The 20,443-nt window shown below is 41.2% G+C and overlaps 1 protein-coding gene across 1 annotated transcript in view; it reads right to left on the reverse strand.

The window, feature by feature from the left end:
- The window catches only part of ROCK1 (Rho associated coiled-coil containing protein kinase 1), a 48,529-nt gene extending 39,454 nt beyond the window's left edge, over positions 1–9,075 (reverse strand). The window contains exon 1 of the mRNA XM_035124718.3: positions 7,809–9,075. Within this exon, the coding sequence (XP_034980609.2) occupies positions 7,809–7,901 (93 nt within the window). The 5' untranslated portion in view covers positions 7,902–9,075. The remainder of the gene's footprint in view (positions 1–7,808) is intronic.
- Positions 9,076–20,443: the final 11,368 nt, after the last annotated feature.

Raw genomic sequence — 20,443 nt, forward strand, 5'->3', positions numbered from 1 at the left:
GGCAGACCCTATATGGAAATACTTTAAAGACAAAGTGCAACAAGAAATGCAAAACCTGATTGGTAGAATGAAATTTCAAGTAATACTCCATCTAGTTGTAACGCACAGTTACAAGTAATACCCCATCTAGTTGCACGCACAGGAGTGCCTGGCGTGCGCTGGTCCATGGGGGGTCACAAAGAGACGGACACGACTAAACGACTAAACTACAACAACAAATTGTAAATTAACATGGTTTAAAAGTTATGTTAGGAAGCAAATGAACAATTTTCATTAGAAAACTTCATTTAAATTGCCCTTTTCTTCTAAATCAATTCACTGTGTTGACATACCATTTTCTTCCCTCACTATCATGGGGTGTAAAGAGATAGTGTTCCTCTCCCTTTCTGAAGCCTGCCAAGAAGTAAACCAAACACACATCAGCTGTCTCTAAAGTGTACACTCAAGATCACTTAACAAAGATTATTTTTTCCCTAAACACACTTTAACTATAAACTTTTGTGGACACAATTAGACTGGAGTGGAAGAATATTTTCCCCCAGGCTTTAAATACATGATCAGACACACTTTTAAATGGGATTACCGGTAAGTGATTTTACATTATAGAAAAAATAGTAATTTTATTCTGATGGTCTATAAAAGCAATGTCTGATGTCTCCATATTTTATCTAACTGTAACATTTACAAGGGAGATAAAATTAAAAATGACATTCATGTTAATAGGTTTCTTACTCTCTTTGAGGTATTACCGGTTGGGAGCACTCTTTCCTTAATTACACTGTTTGCAAGAATATATATCCACACAAATAAGTTTGCTTAAAATTAACAGTATTTATTTTTAATAAAAGATTAAATGTAAGACCAAAATTGATATTAGAGACTGGGAACTCTTTCACCTGAACGTTTTTTAAGATCAAGTATGGTAAATCATTGCAGCTATCTTTTGAAAAACATATGTTGAAAGAAATGTCAGCCCACATTAAGAATGATCCATAAATCCTAGTTTAAACACATATAAAATCATAATAATAAAATTGTAGAGTTGGAAGGGACTGTGAGGGTCATCTAGTCCAACCCCCTGCAGTGCATGAACAGAATACTTCTAAAGCAAAAAGGGGAAGAGACTGTCCTAGATGGACCCTTGATCTCTGAACCAGCAGGGGGGAAAGTCCATATGTCCAAAAAGATATCCAAACAACTGATGATTATAAGATATGCATTCAAATGTAGAAAATGATGTAAGATTTTCAACCCATTGAGCAATGGATGGTAGGTGTTCATCCTTTTATGTCTGTTTGAAACTAATGACTTGCAGGGTCCATTGACTGTCCACATGTGGACAAGGCAAGTCCTTATACCGGTAGTTCAACCCCACAACACAACATCATTTGCAAATATCAAGGATTTTTACCAAAACAAAATACTACAATTTATGATGAAAAATATACCTCCACAGGACATACCCACATCATATGCCTCAAAAGGAATTATCATCTTTACACTGAAAGCATCTGCCTGAACAGCCCAATTCCTTCCTATACCGGTAGCAGCCATAGCCTTTTCCTCTGTGAATTTGTCTAACCTCTTTTAAAGCTGTCCCAAGTTAGTGGCTGTAACTGTATCTTATGGTAATGAAATCCAGTTTTGTTTTGAGGTGAGTGATCAGAACTGTACAAAATATTCCAAATGTGGGCATACTGCATTTGTTTTTTAAAAAGTCATCATGATATTGATAGTTTTATTATCAATCTCTTTATTAATTATTCCCAACATGGAATTCCCATTATTCACAGTTGCAGCACACTGATTCAACATTTTCTCTGAACTCATTTTCTCTGAACTATATCACAACCTCAAGATTTCTTTTCTGGTCAGTCACTGCCACTTCGGCCATGTGTAAGTGGTTAGGATTTGTTGTGCATCATGTTACATTTACTTACACTGTACCACATTTGCTTATATTTTGTCATTTGTTCCTATAGTTTAGAGATCCTCTTGGAGCTCCTTGCAAACTCTTATAGCCTTTACTAGCTTGAACAATTGGATGTCATCAGAAAACTTGGCAGTCTCACTGCTCACCTCTAACTCAAAGTCATTTACAAGAACAAGTTTTAAAACATGGGTTCCCTTGAAGGTGCCCATTTCTTACACCTCTTCATTGTGAGAACTGTCCACTTATTTCTATTCTTCACTTCCTGTTCTTTAAAAAATAACTGATACATAAGAGAACCTGTTCTCTTATCCCATGACTGCCATGTTTACTCAGGAGTCATTGGTAAGTGGTTTTATCTAAATATTTTTGGAAGTTTAAGTACACAGTGCTGAAATTAAATTCCACTATCACAAATGTGCAGTCTGTGTGACATAGCTGCCAAGTTTTCCCTTTTCTCGCGAGGAAGCCTATTCAGCATAAGGGAAAATCCCTTAAAATAAGGGATAACTTGGCAGCTATGCTGTGTGAGCATAGCAGCTTGCCAGACAAAATAATCCCCCTTCCCCCTGCATGGTGTTCTGGGAGGTTCTCTTGAGCCCCCAAATCAATCTCAGGGGTACATGTGGGGCAAAGAGGAAAGCCCCATTGCACAAGCAGGAGCCAGTGATAAAAACTGAGATAGCAATGCTAGGAGACATGTGGCTCCTGGGACCTAGGTTGTGGGCACCAAAACAAATTGTCTAGGCACCTTTTTTTTTTTTTGCTGCCCCACTACCAGACCAGGCAGCACCACAGCATCAGCATCACTCTCTCTCTCACACACACACAAATCTATCTATCTATCTATCTATCTATCTATCTATCTATCTATCTATCTATCTATCTGAGAGAGAATGTTGCCCGGCAAATCAGGACCTTCTTGTTGCCATTTGCTTATTCCAATTTGACTGAGAGTGTAAGGATCTAGGCCCAATCAGCAGAGCACTGGGGATGAAAACTTATAATTAGGTACCCAAGATACAAGGTCAACTAATGTCAAGGTACACACAACTATTTTAGAGCCTTTTGATAGACACAGGTAGATGTTGCATACTGCCAAAGGACTGCAAATTTTGGTTGGGTTTCGCTGCACATGATAAGCTGTCATTATGGAAGTGAAGAGGTCTGCTTCTGCATCACTTCAAGCTTTGGACAAAGTCAGAAGCAAATTGTGGTTAGCATTAACCACAGAAGGAAACAAGTTATCTTTGTACCCATGGCATAAAGTTGGCATGTTTCTAACAAACCATAGCTAATGTTAACATTAACCAGTTTATAGGTTGGACAGCATGTCAAGGGAAGTGAACACTTCTGAATTCCTTGCATCTGGGATGTGGTGGGGGGAAGCAAGGCTGAGGTTCATTCTTGTCATGCTATGTTATGGTTTGCTGTGACAACCAAATCCGATGAATTAAAAAAACACCACAGTACAGAATAAAAAGTTCAACCAATAGTATTAAGGAGTAACTGAGCACCAAAGGTACTGCTACAACTTTATTACATTCTAGGGATATTTTATGAGCTTTTACAGAATTAAGTTTCTCCCATTTCTGATTGATAATTCTACATAAGAATTATCTACATATTTGCTCAGTTGGCATGTTAATAGTTTATCATGTATGCGTAGATGGCTTCTGCCTTGCTCCTCCCTGTGGGAACACTGAAACCACAAATCCCTGGCTTAATTATACCAAAATAAAAGATAGTGGCTTGTTTGGCTCCAAGCAAACCATGATTTGAAACAAAGATTTGTTCATGGCTTCCTGATGATGGCTTTTTTGTTCCTGGTTTGGATACAGTAATGCTAAGTCACTGGTGAGGATCAAGTGGAAATCTCGATATGTCCACAGTAAACCATTACCGGTAACTGTGTTTACAAGGGCAGGGAATATGTGGCCCACCAAATGTTATTAGATGCTAATTCCCAGCTGCCCCAGCAAATATGGCCAATGGTCAAGGGAAATGGAGTTGTATTCCAGCAACACCTAGAAAGCCTCATGTTCTCCACCCCTACTTCACTATAACATGAAATATGGACAATGCATATAATACAAATACTTAATCCTTAATTTTGTTTACTACACTGTTTATTTCCAAACACCCCCTTTATTTTCTCCAACTTGCAAAAATAATATACTTGGGTACCTAACAGTTCAGCAGCTTGCACATCCATCCCTAACACTGGATAAACTTATAAATATTTTAATAAAATTAAGGCATTTTTATTTAAAATTTTCATGAATTAGGTTTTTTTCATTATATTTTCTACAATTGTAAGTTACACAACATTTGATGATAAAAATAAATATAGGAATTCAAGATGACACCATTAACTTCACAAGGTAGCTGAGGGCTACATGAAGCCTACAGGTTTCTTCACTAATTATCTCAGACCTGTAGTAATGTACTAGATTATATAAATTCCTGGACAAACATATCTGCATTCCTGAACAGATGCAAATGAACAAGTCTATAACACATTTTTTGTTCTGCAAAATTCTTTCAGACCTCATCTTAAAGGGAAGCTGTCAAAGAGAATGGTATCCAAAGGTAGATGCTGAAGATTTCCTACTGGACTAATGTTAAATCCAGCTCTGTCCACAGAAGCATTACATACTTGCTGAGAAATAAATGTAGATGCTTCCCTAACCAGGCTTAGATACAAAAAATGGGTGAGATCACTATCCTTACCACCTCACATCTGGCATTTGGCTAAGTAGGAAATCAGCATCACAGTACACACACTCACACACACACCTAGAGAAACATCAATTATTTTCTGTAAACTAAAGATATGCTGCAGAGCAGAAGCTTAATTAAAACATTTCTGAAAAATATAAAACTACCTACCATATGTATATTAGACTAATACACTGGGGTTTCCTACAGGAAAGGGAAGATGATGCAGGAGTCAAAAAGGGAGGGAAAGGCAAACAAGGGAACAAAAGATGGCACGAATAAGAAAGAGAGTAGAGAGTCTATCATTTGTTCACCCACGCAGGACTGTAATGGAGGAGTAGAACACATGTTTTGCATATAGAAGTTCCTAGATTCAATCCCTTGTTATCTCTCAAAACAGCTGAAGAAGGCTGCTGTGTGAAACCCTAGAGAATGGCTGTCAAATCAGTGTAGTAGACAATACTAAATAAAAAAATTCCTTCAGTAGCACCTTAAAGACCAACTAAGTTTATATTTTGGTCTTTAAGGTGCTACTGAAGGAATTTTTTTATTTTGCTTCGACTCAGACCAACACGGCTACCTACTTGTAACTAATACTAAATAAGATGGACTAATAGTTTGACTCAACTTCCTATATTCAGTATGTCCCATACACATTTCCTGCCATTGCCCAAAAATTAAATACTGAGGCCTAGTTTACATATTACCAATCTGTGGTTACTGCTAGAAAATGTTTTTCCGTGAAGGCTATCTACTTGATTCAGAGTAATGTTTTAAATGTTTTTATCACAAACATGAAAACATTCATTGCCTTTATCCAGAAGCATGCAATAGGGGTATTTAGTTGCCATGTACTGCCACATGAATTGCCCATACAACACCCATGAACAAGGTATGTAAAAGTGCCCTGCCTTATAAGAAAAGAAATGAAGATATGTAGGACTGTTGCTTAGCAACAACAGTCAGCTGTGTAGCTGCTTCAAAGTTAACCAGAAACAGTATCACAGCAAAGGCCAATATTATGCGACAGATTCCAAATCTCTCCCACCCATTTACAAGCAGCCTCACCATGACTGGAGGTTAATCCACAGCTATCAGAGCCCTTATTTAAAAAGGAAGGAAGAGAGGGGCCACTGAAGGGAGGGACTCTACTTACTATTTGACCTACTATTTCTTACAGAATTCCCTTAATGTTTTTTCAAAGATTATGGATCCCACTTTGTCTATTATAATTAAATTTTAGGTCTATAATCACTACACAAATGTTATAAGATGACTACAAAATATAGATAAGGTTCAGTGTGAATTACACTGTTTCCATCAGTTCTAGCTTTATCTCAAACAAACATTGAAAATGCTCTACTACACCTTAAGATTTTCCTTGAGATTCCCATGCTTACATATTCTAGAACTATAACAGAAACTGTTCATACAACGTAAGTTGAAAAGCTGTAGTTATGATTAAGTACCCAAATATGATCTATCCAAAGTTTAATACATCACACTATGGTCATGTCTGCATGGGTTTTTTTTTCCTTTTGGCAAAAGCAGGAAGAGTGAAGCTGGCACAATTTGCTTATGCATGGTAAACCATGGTTTATGGCTTATAGAGATGTACAAACATAGCCAATGATGTTTATACTATTGGGCTCAGCTCATGTGCTAAGTATCAATCTGAACCAATACTGTACAAAAGTGCAGCTTCCATAGGCTGAAAGGATCATGTCAACAGGCCCTAACAGGAAGTTAACCACTGGATTCTAGAGTCTATATACAGAAATTACTTAGGCCAACATCAGTATGTGTTTAGTCCACATAGTTAACTTATACTTGGAGAACCATGTTTCAGTACCAGATGGCATACCTTCCGACCTCTGTTACAGTTTATTATAAATATTATATTATATACAGTACATTATAAAATGTATGTCATACATATAATGGACAAAAATAACTTCGATCTCTTAAATTTTTACATATTACAACCCTCTGATTGGCATGGGTTTGCAATTTTTTTTTATTTAAGAGAACTCGCTAGTGGAATCCTGTCTTCATTTAGGACCCAAGTCAGTTACAATATTGAAATCCCTGGAGTCCTTTATATTGCTATACAGTACACCCAAAACCCACTGCTGCACATATAAGCTTCCCACACTAGTTGGCTCTGGGAAGCTATGATAAAGTTGTATTCTACCTTAATGAAGCCCTTAAATGACACAAATGAAATACTGAGCAATTCTTAACAAAAAAAACACTAGAAAATTTATATGCACTAAGGAGAAGTCGAACTGCTGCTTCTTCGATAGAGTATTAAAAGGTTTTGTCAAAATGCTTTAAAAACAGTCTGCTTCAGAGAAGAATTTTTTACAAAGAGCTGCCTACTAAATCAAAGATACTCACTTGTTTCATCTTTCATTCAAAAGCAAAGCCTTTGTTTCATGGGAAGTAAGCTCTTCACTGGAGCTTACTTTTGAGTAGGCGTGCATAGAACCATGCTGAAAGACTCTTAAATGTACTCTGAACAAACCAAATAAAGATTGTGTGTACAAATCTGTGATTAGTTTTGATGCCACCACTCCTACCACTTTTCTACCATGTCTTGAATTAAGGCATTTGTTTACTTTCACATGTAAGAACGAAATAATATTTTGATTTACTTTCAGATTTAGAAACCCACAGTTTACCTGTGCACTATTCAGCAGAGGTAATACATTAGATGAGTGTTAAATTAGCCACATTTTCCAGAATATGGTGGGTGGGAACAAAAACAAGTCACTCTTAACATGTCCCTTAGAAGTACAAATATTCACACAGCAGGATTTCCTGGGTTACAGCTGCAGCATAAAAGCAAATCCACCTAACAACATTTTTATTGCAGCATATTAACTCTCAAATCTTTGAATACTACTGCAGCCTATCAAATAGTGAAAGCAAAGCAGCAGCTTAAAGAAGGACATAAGGAGATGAGAAGCAACCTCTTGGAAAAATAGATCTCACATAGCACACAGAATAAATTTATTCCTCTTCATCAGAAGGCAAACGTCAGTAGACTTTAAAAAAAAAAATCTCAAGGAGGAAGCTCTCTTCTCTAAGAAGGAGCCCGAGATAATGTTCGTTTATTTTATTTTATTTTTAAAAAGCAGTACATACAACTCACCAATAAGCAGTCCGAGTTCACTTCAGATTTGGGATCCTTTATCATCATTCCGATTTTCTCAAACCGAGAGTCAAAGCTTTCTCCCGTCGACATGGTGCTGAAGAGGTGATCGCTTTATTAATCCACAGAAAAAACGAAAAGAAAAAACGAAACAGGAGTGCTCCCTGAGCTGGCTCTCCTAGTCCTCCTTTCTCAAAGGAGGTCTGGGGATGCGCTGGGGTTGTCCCTCATGCTCTCCCTGCCACACATCCTCGCGCGAAAGAGAGCTAAAGCCGAAAACGGGAGCAAAGGCGCTACCCCCTCCCGTAGGGGGGGGGGGTTGGGGATGCGGAGCAGTCCTTCCCCGCTGCCCCTTCTTCAGCGCCTAGGCTGCAGCCACAGCCCTGCCAGTCTCCTCTCGCCTCCAGCCTGGGCCCCCGTGCCTCTGCAGCCACATTTTCCCAGCCGCCCTGGCAGCCAGCGTAGCGGTTCCTCCTCCTCCTCCTCTCCGATGCCAGCTACCCAGCAGCAACTTCTTTGAAACAAGGGGAGGAAAGGGGAAAAAAGAGAGAGGAGAGGCCTAGCATGAAAACAGGAAACTTTCTCAGCAGAGCGTCACCGGCGGCGGCGGCGGGGGCCGGGCAGCTCCCTCCGTGGAGACGCGGGCCTGAGGGAGGAGGAGGGCACGGCTTCGCCGAGCTGCAGCAGCGGGGGGAGGCGGGAGGTTGCCAGCTGCAGAATAGGCCGCGACACGGGGGTGGGGAGAGAGAAAGAGAAGGGCGGCCGCCTCCGCCTTGCCCTCTGGACACGCGCGGCTCCAGCAACGGCCGCGTAACGGCTAAGGCATCTTCCCTTCCCGCGCCTCCTTTTTTCCCCTTTCCCCTCCTCAGGTCCTCCGCGGCCGCTCGTCGCCTCTATGCCGCTCTCTCTCCTCCTCCTCCCCGCTCTTTCTTTCCCGACAGCAGCCGCGCTCCCTCGCACTCCGCCGGGCTTCACGTCTCTCTTTCTCTCTCGGGGCGGGCGGTGGGGGTGGGGGGGGGAGAGAAGCTGGTGCGGCCGCTGGACTCCCGACTCCGCTCGACCCTGCTGCTGCTGCCGCCCCTGTTCCGCAGCTGCGACTGGCGGAGGAGGAGGAGCCGCTGCTCCCAAATCGTGAGGGAAGCCGAACCGAAGGAGGCGAAGAGAAGAACGGCGAGGCCCCGGGGCGGCCGCCGCTGCCTCAGCAGCTAGTCAAGGAGGGCAGACTCACACAAATATGTCCGCCTTCCTGTTCAAACAGACTGAGGGGAACGAAGCGGGGAGCGCATGCGCCGGAGGACGGGGGCGGAAAGCAAGCGCGCGGCGACTTTACTTGGCATCTGAGCGCGTGCGCGCGCGCCTCCTTTTTTCTCTTCTCCCCCTCCCGCCCGCCCCGGGTTCTCCTGTCTAGATTCTTCTCTGCTTGTGCCGCCTTCTGTGAGCGCGAGCGTGGCGACCGGTCTGTGCTCGTGAAGTGCTGAGGTAACGCCAGGCAGCCGCGAGCTGCTTGCTTGCTCTTGCTGCTGCAGCGGTGGCAGCAGCTTTGAGTTGCGACCGCAGCCTTTGCTGTCGCAACAAGCCACAATCTCCTGAAGCCGGAGCGGCGTGTGCTGCCTGCAGACCGCACGAAAGGATGGGTGTGTAAGACATCCCAGCAGCAAGTCCGTTCCGGTTCTAGGTTGCACCAGGCAGAGGTGGTTTGCGGACTGGGGGATTATAAACTGAGGTTGCTCTTTTCGGTGCCTTGCGGGGGACCCGTGCCGACGTCAAGTAACCAAGGACTCCCTGGCTTAAGTTCGTTGATTGCATCGCGTTGTCATATTTCATGCTGTTTCTAGGAGTTAAATGCGGAAGCTCAGTACATCCTGCGGGTGGTTCTGTCTCCCATCACTCCCTGAATAGTTTTCGCGCAGTTACCTGGGAGTAAACTTCCATGGGACTTCTGAGTAGACATGCTTCGCATTGCAGCCTTACTGCCAACTGCTGCTACTGCTATACAGTTCAGGGGAGACTCTTTTCAGAGGGCATAGAAGTACTTGGATGGACAAGACCAGAATTGTCAAATAAATGTTTGGAACAATCGAGTAAGGGGATGTAAACTATTATCTACTCACTGGGCAGGCCAATAGCTGTAGATACTCTATTTAGTTAACACATATTACAGCTATAGCTCTTTTCTAATGTGTTTGTAGCCTTATTTCAGTCTGAGTTCCCCAGTTTCTCATCACCTCTCCCCTGCTAGAAAAATACTACTTTATTAAAGTTTTTTGTGGAGCCACTGACTACTAAGATTTGAATCAGAATTTTTTATAAAAGCATCCCTCACATAGGCTTTCATGACTTTCCTCCACCATCACCCTGAACAATTATTATTATTATTATTATTGATTTATTTATAGCCCACCTTTTTCCAGGCAGCCAGGTTTGGGACAGAATTTGGTAATTTAATACCAGTACATAAAGAGCTTCAGTGACTTCCAGTTTCTTTCTAGGCACAATTAGGAGTCCTGACATGTTTCCCTCCCAGTATTGCAGGCATGTCCAAAGTCCGTTTTGGGGGCCTACCAGTAATCTGGCCTGCCGGTCACCGGTTGGTTGAATCCAGCCCCTGTGGCAGTTTTTTTCCTGGGATAAAATCCTGGGATAAAAACCTCAACAACTTCAATCGTAAAAAAAAAGTTAACAACTTTGGTTGGCCATTTGGTCGGCCCTCATGGCCCTTCACTTCATCAAATCTGGCCTTCTTTGAAAAAAGTTTGGACACCACTGCAGTATTGGATGATCCCTACTCCCATTAGCACCTGCCCAGCATGGTCAATGGTCACAGATAATGGAAGCTGCCTGAAAACATCTGGAGGGCACAGCTTAAGTATCCATGTCCTAAATAATTTGGCCCCTGTAGCTTTAGTTACAGGTAGGTAGTTGTGTTGGTCTGACATAGTCGAAACAAAATTAAAAAAATCCTTCCAGTAGCACCTTAGAGGCCAACTAAGTTTGTCATTGGTATGAGCTTTCATGTGCATGCACACTTCTTCAGAAACCAGTATCTGAAGAAGTGTGCATGCACACGAAAGCTCATACCAATGACAAACTTAGTTGGTCTCTAAGGTGCTACTGGAAGGAATCCCAAGTAGCCTGGGTGACCAGTGCCCCCACCTGTGGAAGGTAGGCAGGTGTCGAACAAGGGGGGCCTTTTCTGTGGCTGCACCCCATTTATGAAAATCTGGCCTAAGCAATCTGCCCTGCACCTTCACTCTTATTTTTTAAGCAACGAGCAAAGTCTGTCTTCTCTTGGGCTTGTAAAAGATAGCTACATTTGATTTGCTGTGCATTGGTGTTTTTAATTACGCCGCTTTGCTGTCTTTTTAAAATATAACACCTGTTTTGTGATTTTTAATTACTGTTATTGTTATGTTTCATTAATATTTCATTCATCATCATGGATGCCAAAATGAGAGAAAGGTGATACATCAGTTTTATAAATAAGTAAATAAAGTTCTGTGTCTCAGCACCCTGCATGTTTATTCCTCACAGAAATTGCTGATGCCACAAGGGAAAGTGGTGCTGGTGTTTTTGAGTATGCACTTTCATACTGTCTCTTTAGCTCATTATAGACTGTTAAATTCTTAAGAAACAAAGCAGTCAGTGTGTCACTGTCAATAGGTTCAAGATTACAACCCATAGCTCCTGTTCTCTCTCTCTCTCTCTCTCTCTGTGTGTGTATGTGTGTGTGTGAGAGAGAGAGAGAGAGAGAGAGGAGTGGAGTGGGGTTTGCCGATAGGTATTTGCGTCTGGAGTCCAGAGGCAGCATATCTGTCTGCAAGGAATAGAAGTTCTACCAATATGCTCAACTCCTGATCTGTGCCCTAAGACCGGGCTGGTTTTTTTTGTTTGTTTGTTTTGCAAAGTACCATTGTAGTTTCTCATCTCCAGAGTGTTCCTCCTAGGAGTGTGTGACCTGTTGCATCTCTGCCACCTTATTTGGGGTTGCCCTGTGTGGGGTTTCTATGCTGATGGTGGTGTGCTCTGATTGTGTATTGATTACACCACATCTTATGCTCTGTCTTGGTGAGATGGGCAGTGTACTCATTTTCGCAGAGGCACATTTAAAATATATTCTCCCTTCCCCCTGAAGCCAATGAGAGAGAAATTCTTCTCGGACTGATGTTAAGTTGGAGTGTATACAGGGATACAACCAGTGTTTTTTTCCTGGGGGTGCTCAAGGGTACACAGTATTGGCAACTTAAACCCCCCCCCCCCATGTTAAAAGTGTGACACTTACTGTAACAGCTTCATGGTGAGTACCGGCACTTTTTTTCTTTTCTAAAGCACTGCACATGGCCACAATACAGCTTAGGATATAGCTTAAGTGTGCTCCTTCCTTGTGCTGCCTATACCACCCATAACTGTTTTAGCCATTCTGCTGCCCTATCTCCAGCTGTAGTACAGCTCTGTCTACAGAGTGTTCTACCAGCATATATTAGGTGTATGTGTTGCGAAGGTAGATCTTCTGTTCCACCACCATAGCAGAGTTTCCATGAGACCCTATAACTCCTCAGTAAACAGATCTCCAGTCTGTGGACAAATGTTGCCATGCGGTTTTGAATGGCTCTCTGGACAGACTGCACATAATTTTTGTGATGCTGCACAAAAAACTGAAAACTACTCCATTGTAGATGTTCATATAAAGAAGTATATCCATAACAATAAAATGATGTTTTCCAGCATTAAACTGGTTAGAAAATATATTTACTCAATAATTTAGTGTCAGTTTTTCTCTCATAATCCTATTAGTTTTGTGGCCATGCTCCTGGTCCCAGAAATACAGTATAGAAACACACTGTATTGCCGTGAGCAGTTCTTGAATCCAGCATTAGCACCTGTTAGTCTGATACACTTCAATGAAGGTTGTCTTGATAACAAATGAAATATAAGAATGATATAAGGTAATACCATTTTAGAATCCCCTCCACACCTATTCTAGATTGCACTTCATACATACCTGTGTTAGTTAGTAAATCTGACTCAACATTAATTCCAATTATCATCTTCCCAGCAACTCAGTTACCTACTGTGCTAATGTCTTTCATCTTGTAAGAGCCTTTCTCTTGAACCATCGTTAAGGGCTCCGATATTTTAAATTCAATTGCCTGACCCTTTTGCCTAGCCTTTAAAACATCAAATTGTGACCTTTGTTGCAAAGCAAATAGGTGCACGTTGCACAAGCATTTTGATTCTCAGTTCAGAAACGTGAGAAAGTTTCTAGCCTTTGGGTTTCAGTCCTAAAGACTCTTTACTAAGTAGTAAAAGGTAAAGGTAAACGGTTAATTCCAATCAAAGGCAACTATGGGGTGCGGCACTCATCTTGCTTCAGGCTGAGAGAGCCAGCGTTTGTCCCAAGAAGGCTTTCCGAGTCATGTGGCCAGCATGACTATACCGCTACTGGCACATGGAGGACCGTGACTGGTGCCAGAGCGCACAGAAACACCATTTACCTTCCCACCGCAGGAAGGGAAGCATCACTGGGCCTGGTGCAGTTTTCTTAATGATAAAAATATATAAGATTGTACGTACGTAGGACCACCACACACCCCATGAGGCGCAGCAAGGCAAGGCAAGGCAACCACCTCAGGTGGCAGGATCTACAAGGGCAGCAGATTCCAATGCAGGTCTTAATTCCCCCTCTTGTTCCCTGGCAAGGAGGTGAGGCACCATTTTGTGATTTGCCTCAGGTGCCAAAATGTCTTGGGCTGGCTCTCATTGTACTGGTAGGGTTGCAGAATACAACTGAAAAGATACTGTATGCCTATTTGCTAAAGACTTGGCATCTTGCAACTCTGTCAGAAAACAAAGGAGAGCTTTCATGGTCGGAGGATTGGATTTCATGTGCAAGACATCTCCTAGGCCTTCACTCTTCCACTTCCTCTTCTAATGCTGTATATGTTTTATAGCATGACCCTAAGCATATTTACTAGAAGCAAGTCCCAGTATATTGAGTGAAGCTTCCTCTCAGATAAGGATTGCAGCATTAATGTTTGTTCCATTTTACCATTAGGCAGGGTGAAGCAGCTGCCCGAAGCAGCAGATCTGGGATCTAATAAAAGCGCAGCAAGTTGTTGGTTATTTAATCTAGAATGGTTATATATTTACTGCCTCAGAGTGGGAGGGGTGCTTGTAAGATTTTCTGCCTCAGGTCCAGCCTTGAGTACTGTCTACTTTGAGTGAGGGGACTGCAGGAAGTGCCATTTACTGTTTTGCCTTGGGCATCATCAAGATGTCTTGATGCACACAAAAATATTGGGACAATCTATGGAAAAGTCTTCATTTGCATAATTGCATGTTCTTGTAATTTGGACTCCCTGCTTATCAATGTTTTTCACAGGGACAAGCACAAAATAAGAGAAGGGATTTTATTTTACTTCTGATTAAGCAGACTGAAAATAAAAGTCTCACTCTCCCCCCCCCCCCCGATCTCTTGTAGTGGGATCTAAAAAGGTTCACAATATTTTTATGTTAACAAACATATAATCAGAAAAGCACAGCACAGTGTGTAGCCATAGGAAGGTTTTAGACTGCTGAAAGGAAATGGAGAGGAACTTTCTTAATATGCAAAATGGTTGACTCATACAGTACGTGGCTCATAGCCATATAAGTGCTTGCAAAATTGTTTCCTGGCTCAGCCCATGGAGTGACCACAGAGAAGTCAAAGGATAGAGAAAACACGGTGGCAAAGGAGGCTCTTACTAAATACAGTAACTAGCTGCAGTTTTTTTTATTTCTTTTCTTAAAAAGACCTGACAGCAAGCACAGGATGTGATGTTTGAAATAAAGTGTCTAAAAGCAATTATGTGTGAATGTAGCTTTTGTTCTGATACATTTGCTCTTGTAATTAGTTGTTTTTTCATAGTCTTCTTTTACCCTTTGAACCAGTAATATAAAAGAATATTAGAATTAAAAGATCTTGTGTTGAGGGAGTGAGCATATTTTCAAATCTCACATTGAGTAAAAGATTCCTGCATTGCAGGGAGTTGGAGTAAATTATCCACGTGGTCCCACCCAACTCTATGGTTCTATGAAAACAGCATAAGGCGTATCTAAGACCATGAAATGGAAGCTGAAACATATTTTGCAACAAGACTTTATGAAAATGGAAATTTATGTTCTTAAATATATTTTAATTAAAGTGGTCATGTGTGTGTGTACACACACACACACTTAACTTGTACTGTACTTCCAAACAATCTTTGCACTTTATTTTGAGCATGACACTACACTGTTATCTTTTTTTTTAAGGGAGGGAGCCTGTCCTGGTGTGAATAACAATTTCTAAATAAAAAACAATGCATTGCTGTGTTAATTGTGTCAAAGCTAAATTAATTGCCACCTTTAAGCTTGAAAAGATAAAATCCTACTGTACTATACAAAATGGTGTAGACACGATATGGTGTATTCTGTGTTTGTTCAGTACTAACTTTCATGGGACAAGGTAAAAAATTTCCCCTACAATGAGAGATACGAAGATTGAGATTTGGAAGCTGTATCTCACATACCAGCTTTTTCTGTATCATTCTGCTAAGTCCATAGGATTTGCTTAAATCTCTCTCTGGAAAATAGAATTTGCCAGAATGGATCATTAATTCACAGAGACAAAGGGCCACTAGAATGAATGACAGTGCAAACACACACACACACACACACACACACACACACACAAACACAAAATCCTGGTGTGGGTTTGCAGGTATGGGTTTGCAGTTATTTGCACTTATTTAGGAAAGACCCCTCATCGTGTGAGAACTGTGGTGAGGTCTATCATCTCAGGGTGCATTTTGTGGTGATAACTCAGTGATTAATTGCACTGAGTATTATATCAGAGCCTGCAGTCAGAGCTACATTCCCACAGAGATCACTTGTTGCATTCCAGACTTCCACACAGTTTCTAAACAGCTGCTACATGACCATTTTTATGTGTCTAAAAATATACTTTGCTTCCTAGAAATAAGGATTCTCAAGATTTTTACCAGGATGAGATGCAACCCTTGATCAGTAACAAGTTTAAGGCTTGCATACTTACCTGTGAGTAAGCCTCATCTAACATAGTGGGATTTACTTCCAAACAGATGCATGTTGCACTGCCAAGCATTGCAAGAACTAGAACTGAGCTACATACAGGTGTAGGTGATATTATGTTTTAAAGAGATTATTGCAACCCCCTTTCGTTCTCTAGGAAAAAAAAAATCAGGAACTGTAATTCAATATCATGACCTCAGACACAGCAGCCACTTCAAATCCCATCAATATAACTAAAGTCAAGATTATTTACCCCAGTGTGTATCATATTATTTAGCTAATTTATGTCTATTTTGTCATCCATTAACCAAGTTTTTAAAACTCCTATTGAAGCTCTCCATAGTCTGGTTTCGTCTTCACCATTCAGAATAACCTGGTGCCCAGAAACCATGGCAGAATTTATGAGATGACCTCTGTTACTGGGCCAGTCACTATTTCAAAGATGTTGTTGCAAGCTCTGAAGTTAAAAACAAACAAACTATTAGAGCATTTCTAACTACTTATTCACTGGTCAGATACATATTTAATCACCTGCCCTTACCTGCTCATACTGCTGTTCATATTCAAAGCATCTGTTTCAATGATATTGTGAAACAAATTCAGATTTCTATTAAATATGACTTTTTATCATTAAAATTTATTACAAACCTTGGTTTGATATGAAAGAACATGACACCCAAAAAGCACACATTAACTTAACTTCCTTGCTCCCATGGCTGCATGATTCCACCGGTAACTCCCATCATGTTAGAGCACTGACATGAATTTAAGAAGCTGAGTTCAAACCCCTAGTTAGACAGAAGGCTGCTAGTTGCTTTTTGGAACATCACTATATCAACAGTAACTCTGCATCTGTAACCATAAATAAACATGTTTTGTTAGGGTTAAGGTTGTGAATGCAAAATGATGATGATGATGATGATGATGTTATTTCAAATAATGGGCTGTGAGGACTTGATTATATTTACATAGATTGCCCACAGCTCAGTGATGGAGTCTCTGTTTGACATGCATACGGTTTTAGATTCCATTTCTAGCATCTCAGATAAAGAACTGAGAGAACTATTCCGGAAAAATGCATTTGCAGGCAATGCATACAATACTGGGGAAATGATCCAATGGTATCATTCAGTGTATGGCGGGTTTATGGGCTCAGATGGAGTATTCGTCAAAGCAAAGTTAAATATAGTTCTGAACAAAACCAAAAGTATTTTCATTAATAGGAATGTGAAGAGAGATATGTATAATTCCAGAACATGAACCATTAAGGACCTCCCCCTTCCCTCTGCTTTATTTTTTTTAATCACTGATGGTGGATTTGGCTGACCTGACTGAAATGTGACCTAAGGCATTTCTTATTGCTTTGGAAACTGCATCAACATACTTGAACTGATGTCGTACTTACAGAGAAACTGGTGCTTCTATTTTTAAAATAAGAACTTTGGCTTTTAAAAAATATAACCTTGAAGCACAAGCTTTTCTATGATTGGGGTGGCTTTTTTCTTTGTTTGTTTCCAGGCTGAACAGAGTGCCGCAATTTCAAAAGTAGCAGAAAGAACAAGAGGTCAGATTGGGTCAGCCAGCAAAAATTAACCGCGTAGGGCTTTTCTTGGTAAGAACACATCAGTATTAAAATCAGTTTTAAACTGTGTAACTTAAGAGACAAATGTAACCTATTTGCTTTTTAAAAACTTCTATGCCATAGAAAGTTGATAATTCTGGCAGTATAGAGAATTAAAGGCATGATCCAGCCAAAGCTTGGCATTTCTAAGATCTATTGATTTTATTTTTTAAAAAGAGAAATTATCCAGCCAGGTGCTTGGCACTTCCATTTAAACCTTGGGATTTACTAGGGCTATTCCACACTTCTGTTTGTCCCATTATTTCTAGGCTCAGGCCCTAGAGTGGTTTTTCTTTTGTCCCACCACTTTCCCCAGGGAAACCCACTGTTTATGGCTGAATCAGAACAAACGTCAACTGGGTTTTCTGCAGATTTATGTTTGTTCAGATTCAGATTCAGCAGTAAACAGTGGGTTTTCTCAGGGAAAGCAGAGGTACAAAAGAAAACCTCTAGGATCCATGCCTAGAAATCACAGGGCAAGCGGGGTGTGTGTGTGTTTGAGCCCCTATACAGTCTTTACTGGCAGAACTGCATCATCATCATCAACAACAACAACAACCTTTGCTTAAGCCTCCCCCATTATAACTGTTTCAAAAAGGGAGATTTAGGCTCATTAGGTTCATCTGTTACCTATCTTCATATTCACAATCATTTGTGTCATATTTTTCATTTATACTGTCTGAAAGGGGAAAAAAAGTTTAATATTGCCATACTTTGAGGCTAAATAATATAGCAGAAGAACATCTACTCTGCAAACTTAAATCTAGCAATGTCTTGTTTATGTTGCTACCAAATGGTTTAACCAGAGCAGGTAGGTTGCTCAAAAATAAAGTTGTGCAAAAGAATCCTGCAAAAGTACACCAAGGGACAGGGGAATTGCATGTCCCTTTCAGTGCCACCTTGATGACTGTGCTTATTGGGAATAGTAGGAGCTAAAGGAAGATGGAAGAACTCTTGTTGAAAGGGGCAAGGGAAGGTGAGCCACCAAGCAAAGAATCCCTCTGAAATTAGAGTATGAGGTTCAAGTGACATGCTAGGATCTCCTTTGTTTTTGGTTTCGGTACTTAGCGTTCCATAAGACTGCATAAAAATTGGGGCAGTGGTGCTCTGGGGTACTTAACTCTTTCCTCCCATGCCCTTTCTCTGATGTAAATCACCCAATTAGCTGGGGTTGGGGTAAAGTGGGGCAAGAGCAGACAGATTCAAATGCCATTCCTGTCTCTCTCCCACCAGAGCTAAGGGTTGAAAGGGCTTGGGAGGAGAGGACTGAACACCCTCTCTCCAAGCACAACATTTCTGTTCTTCAAAAGAAAAGCCATAGGAGATCCTATTCATGAATCTCCCTTGTCACACCTCTTCTGGCCCTGGGTAATTCACCACCTCTGGGATGAGGCATGAATGAACAACAAAGTCCATCAGGGTCCAATTACTTAGGTTCACCAAGGGAACAAGAGGAGTCAAACTATTGACCCCATCAGGGTTTTGCTGATGTGGCTCTGACAATGTAGCCCTAAGCATGCTTACTCAGAATTAAGTCCCACTGAGGCTATGGAGTTTATTCCCATGTATGTGTGCACAGGAGGGCAGCCTGAGAAATTATATTTTGAAATGTAGATGATGAAATCAACAAGGCCAGACAGGGGACCTATCCCCTCAATAATCCAAAGGGGAGGGGATGAATCACGTTCTGAGTAGCAGTGGTTAAAAGGTGGAGACACACTACAACATATTTGAGGGTTTCACAACTAGCAACTTTGAGGAAGTTAAAATCTTATGAAAACCTGGTGGCATCCTGTTTCCCCCCTGCATAAACTATAGATCAAGTGAAAGGATGCATAGTCTACAGGTCCACACATGCTGCTCTCAGGAACACACATTTAGAAAGGGAGAGATCCAAAAACATAGAAACTGCTTAATAGTGAGTTAGGCCTTTGACCCATCTAGCTCAGTACTAGCTAGACCAGGCATGTCCAAAGTCCGTTTTGGGGGGCCTAATCCGGCCCGCCAGTTGGTTTAATCTGGCCCCTATGGCAGTTTATTTCCTAGGGTAAAATCATTTAAAAAAAACCACCTCAACTTCAATCCTAAAAGAAGCTTAACAACCACAACCCTTTAAAAAGCTCAATAATGTCAATCCTAAAAAAAGGTTAACAACTTTGGTCGGCCCTTTGGTTGGCCTCCACGGCCCTTCACTTCATCAAATCTGGCCCTCTTTGAAAAAAGTTTGGACACCACTGAGCTAGACTGACTGGCAGCAGTTCTGCAGAGTATGGGACAGGAATGTCCCCCACTTCTCCCTGGGACCTTCTGCATGCATATAATCTGCTCTACCACTGACCTGATCTTCTGGTTGGAATAAGTCAATTCAAGCCTCAGACAGAAATGTCCTTGCTTCCAATAATATTGTAAGACAGTCATCTCATAGCCCCAAACCCTGGGTCTGTTCAACTGGGCTCTGGATGTCCTGCCCCTCCCTTGGTTAACCTTTTAAAAAAGAGCAGAAACAAAAACACTTTCCTTACAGGGTGGCTGGGCATGCTGCAAAGTGTGGTGCTTGTGAAACCCCAGCTACCACCCATCTTATTTCATCCAGAGACAATTTTATGTCATGGGCCTCTGCCGCAAGTAAGTAGCAAGACCCCTGCTTGCTTCCCTAATAGTTCTGGTTACAGGTAGGTAGCCGTGTTGGTCTGGATCGAAGTAAAATAAAAAAATTCCTTCCATTTCACTGTATCTGAAGAAGTGTGCATGCACACGAAAGCTCATACCAAAATAAAAACTTAGTTGGTCTTTAAGGTGCTACTGAAGGAATTTTTTTATTTTGCTTCCCTAATGTAATGAGTACCATGGACAGCGGTAGCATGAATACCATATTTTTCCATGTATTAGATGATCCCTATTTTTTTTTGAACCCAGCATTAAGAAAACAATATTTTAAACACCAAAC

This window comes from Zootoca vivipara, chromosome 8 (genome assembly GCF_965207765.1).
Source record: "Zootoca vivipara chromosome 8, rZooViv2.hap1.1, whole genome shotgun sequence".
Classification (NCBI taxonomy): domain Eukaryota; kingdom Metazoa; phylum Chordata; class Lepidosauria; order Squamata; family Lacertidae; genus Zootoca; species Zootoca vivipara.